General features: G+C 59.5%; 1 protein-coding gene across 8 annotated transcripts in view; it reads left to right on the top strand.

Annotated features, from left to right (window-relative positions):
* The first annotated feature begins 450 nt into the window (after positions 1-450).
* Positions 451-6353, top strand: part of TCOF1 (treacle ribosome biogenesis factor 1) — a 38390-nt gene continuing 32487 nt past the window's right edge. For 2 of the 8 annotated variants that reach the window (XM_038412935.2, XM_038412933.2), the window contains exons 1-2: positions 451-791; positions 3717-3769. In XM_038412935.2, the coding sequence (XP_038268863.1) occupies positions 633-791; positions 3717-3769 (212 nt within the window). In that variant the 5' untranslated portion in view covers positions 451-632. Of the gene's footprint in view, positions 792-3713; positions 3770-6353 lie in introns of all 8 variants that reach the window. The other 6 variants (XM_038412937.2, XM_038412934.2, XM_038412931.2 and 3 more) reach the window with 4 other exon arrangements.

The raw sequence follows: 6353 nt of genomic DNA, 5'->3' as shown, positions 1-6353 counted from the left end.
GTTGCAGAGCGTGCCTCTCACCGCAACCAAGCCCCCCGCATTCACCCCCAGCCATCTGAGGGGGGGGGCCAGCCCCCCGTGTGGGCAAACCAGCCACCTCTCCCTGAGTGCACCCGCCCCGCCCGTGCCTGGCCCCTTACACCGGGGTTCGCGCCCCGACGCTAGAAAATCCCCACGGCCCCGCTGTGCCTCAACAACGGCGTTTCGGGGCGGGGCAACGGCCTGGGGCCCCACCCCGCGCAGGGGGGCCCCCCCGCAAGGCTACATGGCTCAGGGCTGCGGGCCCCTCAGCTTTCTGCCTTGGGCCCCCGCGGGTCTAACCCCGAGCCCGGCTCGCGGCCGCCCCCGGGGCCTTGCACACACCCCACCCCCCCCCAGGCAGAGCCGCCGGCCCGGAGGCACGAGGAGGCGGCGGTCGCGGGGCGGGCGGACTACACTTCCCGGCAGGCCCCGGGCCGCGCGTGGGGAAGAGGAAGCCCGGCGCGTGGTGCCTGTGGTCAAAGGGGACTAGAGGCGGCGGGAGGGGCTTGGGGGGGCATGTGGCTCCCTGCGTCCCCGCGGCAGCCCCGGTGCCCGAGCCGCCAGGCGTCGCCCCAGCGGCCGTAGTCAGGGGGAGGCCGGGCGGGAGCAGCATGGCAGCGGCGAGCACGGGCCAGAGGGAGCTGCTGGCCCTCATTCACCAGCATCTGCTGCGCGCTGGCTACGCCAAGGCAGCGCGGGAGCTGCAGCTGCAGCTCGGCCAGGTAACCCCGCAGCACCCCCACGTGGTGCCCCTGGGCTCCCCTGAGCAGGTAACCCCGCAGCACCCCCACGTGGTGCCCCTGGGCTCCCCTGAGCAGGTAACCCCGCAGCACCCCCACGTGGGGACCCTGGGCTCCCCTGAGCAGGTAACCCCGCAGCACCCCCACGTGGTGCCCCTGGGCTCCCCTGAGCAGGTAACCCCGCAGCACCCCCACGTGGTGCCCCTGGGCTCCCCTGAGCAGGTAACCCCGCAGCACCCCCACGTGGGGGCCGGGGCACGGCTGCTCCTGGGCTCCCCTGAGCGCGTGGGCAGGTGTAACGCTGCAGCACCCCCACGTGGTGCCCCTGGGCTCCCCTGAGCAGGTAACCCCGCAGCACCCCCACGTGGGGACCGGGGCACGGCTGCTCCTGGGCTCCCCTGAGCGCGTGGGCAGGTGTAACGCTGCAGCACCCCCACGTGGTGCCCCTGGGCTCCCCTGAGCAGGTAACCCCGCAGCACCCCCACGTGGGGACCGGGGCACGGCTGCTCCTGGGCTCCCCTGAGCGCGTGGGCAGGTGTAACGCTGCAGCACCCCCACGTGGTGCCCCTGGGCTCCCCTGAGCAGGTAACCCCGCAGCACCCCCACGTGGGGACCGGGGCATGGCTGCTCCTGGGCTCCCCTGAGCGCGTGGGCAGGTGTAACGCTGCAGCATCCCCACGTGGTGCTCCTGGACTCCCCTGAGCAGGTAACCCCGCAGCACCCCCACGTGGGGGCCAGGGCACGGCTGCTCCTGGGCTCCCCTGAGCGCGTGGGCAGGTGTAACGCTGCAGCACCCCCACGTGGTGCCCCTGGGCTCCCCTGAGCAGGTAACCCCGCAGCACCCCCACGTGGGGACCGGGGCACGGCTGCTCCTGGGCTCCCCTGAGCGCGTGGGCAGGTGTAACGCTGCAGCACCCCCACGTGGTGCCCCTGGGCTCCCCTGAGCAGGTAACCCCGCAGCACCCCCACGTGGGGACCGGGGCACGGCTGCTCCTGGGCTCCCCTGAGCGCGTGGGCAGGTGTAACGCTGCAGCACCCCCACGTGGTGCCCCTGGGCTCCCCTGAGCAGGTAACCCCGCAGCACCCCCACGTGGGGGCCGGGGCACGGCTGCTCCTGGGCTCCCCTGAGCGCGTGGGCAGGTGTAACGCTGCAGCACCCCCACGTGGTGCTCCTGGACTCCCCTGAGCAGGTAACCCCGCAGCACCCCCACGTGGGGGCCAGGGCACGGCTGCTCCTGGGCTCCCCTGAGCGCGTGGGCAGGTGTAACGCTGCAGCACCCCCACGTGGTGCCCCTGGGCTCCCCTGAGCAGGTAACCCCGCAGCACCCCCACGTGGGGACCGGGGCACGGCTGCTCCTGGGCTCCCCTGAGCGCGTGGGCAGGTGTAACGCTGCAGCACCCCCACGTGGTGCCCCTGGGCTCCCCTGAGCAGGTAACCCCGCAGCACCCCCACGTGGGGACCGGGGCACGGCTGCTCCTGGGCTCCCCTGAGCGCGTGGGCAGGTGTAACGCTGCAGCACCCCCACGTGGTGCCCCTGGGCTCCCCTGAGCAGGTAACCCCGCAGCACCCCCACGTGGGGGCCGGGGCACGGCTGCTCCTGGGCTCCCCTGAGCGCGTGGGCAGGTGTAACGCTGCAGCACCCCCACGTGGTGCCCCTGGGCTCCCCTGAGCAGGTAACCCCGCAGCACCCCCACGTGGGGGCCAGGGCACGGCTGCTCCTGGGCTCCCCTGAGCGCGTGGGCAGGTGTAACGCTGCAGCATCCCCACGTGGTGCTCCTGGACTCCCCTGAGCAGGTAACCCCGCAGCACCCCCGCGTGGGGGCCAGGGCACGGCTGCTCCTGGGCTCCCCTGAGCGCGTGGGCAGGTGTAACGCTGCAGCACCCCCACGTGGTGCCCCTGGGCTCCCCTGAGCAGGTAACCCCGCAGCACCCCCACGTGGGGGCCAGGGCACGGCTGCTCCTGGGCTCCCCTGAGCGCGTGGGCAGGTGTAACGCTGCAGCACCCCCACGTGGTGCCCCTGGGCTCCCCTGAGCAGGTAACCCCGCAGCACCCCCACGTGGGGGCCAGGGCACGGCTGCTCCTGGGCTCCCCTGAGCGCGTGGGCAGGTGTAACGCTGCAGCATCCCCACGTGGTGCTCCTGGACTCCCCTGAGCAGGTAACCCCGCAGCACCCCCACGTGGGGGCCAGGGCACGGCTGCTCCTGGGCTCCCCTGAGCGCGTGGGCAGGTGTAACGCTGCAGCACCCCCACGTGGTGCCCCTGGGCTCCCCTGAGCAGGTAACCCCGCAGCACCCCCACGTGGGGACCGGGGCACGGCTGCTCCTGGGCTCCCCTGAGCGCGTGGGCAGGTGTAACGCTGCAGCACCCCCACGTGGTGCCCCTGGGCTCCCCTGAGCAGGTAACCCCGCAGCACCCCCACGTGGGGACCGGGGCACGGCTGCTCCTGGGCTCCCCTGAGCGCGTGGGCAGGTGTAACGCTGCAGCACCCCCACGTGGGGGCCGGGGCACGGCTGCTCCTGGGCTCCCCTGAGCGCGTGGGCAGGTGTAACGCTGCAGCACCCCCACGTGGTGCTCCTGGACTCCCCTGAGCAGGTAACCCCGCAGCACCCCCACGTGGGGGCCAGGGCACGGCTGCTCCTGGGCTCCCCTGAGCGCGTGGGCAGGTGTAACGCTGCAGCACCCCCACGTGGTGCCCCTGGGCTCCCCTGAGCAGGTAACCCCGCAGCACCCCCACGTGGGGGACAGGGCATGGCTGCCCCAGGGCTGGGCTCCCCTGAGTCCCTGGGCACGTGACCCTTTAGCACTAGTACATTGGGCTAGTCTGGAGGGGCCAGGGTGAGACATACTGGTTCATGTCTGTCATGCCCCATGGCGTTATTTTGGACTCTATAATCTGTGTACTTTTGTGGGGTAAACACGGTGCCCATTCTTTCCTTTTCTTCTCCTCCTACAGGAGTTACCTCCACAGTTGACCTCTCTTGAGGACATCTTCACCCACTGGCAAAAGTAAGTCTGTCTGAGAGAGAATGGTTATGAAGTGGAAGGCAGGTCATATCTCACTCTCCTCATAGAAATAACCAGGTTTGATTAGATTGGTATGTCTGATTAATTGGAATGGAGCAATTTGGAAATATTCCCACTAATGTCAAGATGGTCACGTACCTAGGATGGAAGTGTCTCTAACCCTAACTCAGACAACAGCCCTGTTTGGGCTGAAATTTCTCTGCCCAGAGGACAGGCCTTAACTTTATTACATTAGAAAGCTGGATGCTATTCTAGCTGGGGACTTTTTTGAGGTATTAGAGGAGGGGCAGTATGTTTCACCAGTTAAGATGTTTTCCTAGTTATTTTTCTTTCCCGTGGACTAACCCCATTGACTTCATTAGGATTTCATTAGAGACTGGTTGTGCGAGTAACCTACTTGTGTGCATGTTTGCAGCATTGGGGCCTTCGTGTTAATAAAGAATGAAATGATGTGTTCAGTATCCGCACGTTCTCCATGTGCTGTTTGCTGTATTTTAACCCATGGAAGGGTGTTGCTACATGGGATGAAATCTGATTTATGATAGCCGTCAAAGGGATCCAAAAAAATCTGTTAGCTAGGCCTACAAGAGTCAGCCTGCACCGAGTCATTTGTAGGAGAAATATCCTAGTAGAGAGAGTTATTAAAGGTTGAAACAAATTGTACTAATAACCCCAGAGAATAGTCTATAGGTTTCATTGTATCTAAAGTATCACACAATGAAATACAGAGTATCCTGACAGTCCTTGGTCCTCTCCTTACTCTCGTGTGTCTCTCTCTGATCTCCTTTCTTTCATGTTTATGGTCTTCTGTGATCATGAGAAACTCTACAACTTGATTCAAGAAACCCAACTGATGCAAAGGTGGAGCTGAGATTTAATTTTCTCTGCTACTACCTTAATATCTTAATTTGCATTGCACCATGACAGATCATTCTAGATACTCCTGCAACCACCCCTATATTACATAAGTGTATTTTTTTCAAAATGCACATGTAATGTTACCCTATAATACCATCCCCACTCGTGCAACCCCAAACACACCCTTTGTTTATTATTTTTCTTTGCTGTTATGTCTAGACTAGAGTCTAAACTAGTCGTGGCAGGGACCTATCATTGTATTTATCTATCCAATACCATGCTCACCAAAAACACCATAACCTGGAGACGTTCTTCTTCTTGGAACAACTTTCCCCCTCTCTCAATTTTTGGCCTTGAAGATGATGCCCCTCCCCTTCTTGACCCATCTTAATAGCCTCCAAGTAAACTCCTTTTCATCCATCGCTCTGCAGCCATTACACATCTGGCTAAGGAGAGCGGGATGGGACTTTCTTTGGAGCCTTTTAATATTCTCCTTAAGCTTTAAAAAAATAGTCTCTTCTAGTCTTACATAGTCGGGTTATGAAGGGAATTGATGCATAGAACAGTTATATAGGATCAGATTGGAAGAGAAGACCCAATCTGTTGTTGTAACACATTTGCCTTATGCAGTGTAGCTGTAGCCATGTCTGTCCAGGATATTCGAGAGACTAGGTGGGTAAGGTAATATCTCTTATTGGTCTGACTTCTGCTGGTGACAGAGACAAGCTTTCGAGCCACACGGAGCTCTTCTTCGGGATTGGTAAAGGTACTCTTGTCAACAGAAGTTGGTGCAGTAAAAGGTTTTGCCTTAAACAATTTAACTCGAACAGAGATTATGCGCCTGATGCAGAGATTATTGGGTGAGGTTCTTTGGCCTGTGTTATGCAGGAGGCCACATTAGATGATCAGAATGGTCCCTCCGGTCTGAAAAATCAGAGGGCTTGTCTACACTTGAAATGCTGCAGCTGCAGCGCTTCAGTGTAGAGCCTACCTAGAGCCTACCTACAGCAATGGGTGGGGTTCTGGAACTCTAAAAAGAGTCCTACAAAAAGTGGAAATTGGGTTAAATTACAACGGATGAATATAAACAAATAATATAAGATGTAGGGGCAGAATCAGAAAGGCCAAGGCACAAAATCAGACTAACTAGCTAGATACATAAAGGGTAACAAGAAAACATTCTACAAATACACTAGAAGCAAGAGGAAGACCCGGCGATTAATCAATGAGGGAGGGGAAACAATAACAGAAAATGTGGAAATGGCAGAGGTGCTTAATGACTTCTCCGTTTCGGTTTTCACCAAGAAAGTTGGTGGTTATTGAATGTCTAAACATAGTGAATGCCAGTGAAAATAGGGAAAGAACAAGTTAAAAATTACTTGGACAGGGTGTGATGTCTTCAAGTCACCAGGGGCTGATGAAATGCATCCTAGAATACTCAAGGAGCTGACTGAGGAGATATCTGAGCCATTAGTGATTATCTTTGAGAAGTCATGGAAGACTGGAGAGATTCCAGAGGACTAGAAAAGGGCAAATACAGTGCCCATCTATAAAAAGGGGAATAAGAACAACCTGGGGAATTACAGACCAGTCAGCTTAACTTCCGTACCCGGAAAGATAATGGAGCAAATAATTAAGCAATCAATTTCCAAACACCTATAAGATAATAAGGTTTTAAGTAACAGCCAGCATGGATTTGTCAAGAACA

The sequence above is a fragment of the Dermochelys coriacea genome, chromosome 8 (genome assembly GCF_009764565.3).
Source record: "Dermochelys coriacea isolate rDerCor1 chromosome 8, rDerCor1.pri.v4, whole genome shotgun sequence".
In the NCBI taxonomy this organism is placed as follows: Eukaryota; Metazoa; Chordata; order Testudines; family Dermochelyidae; genus Dermochelys; species Dermochelys coriacea.
This window is presented reverse-complemented; position numbering and strand designations above follow the sequence as displayed.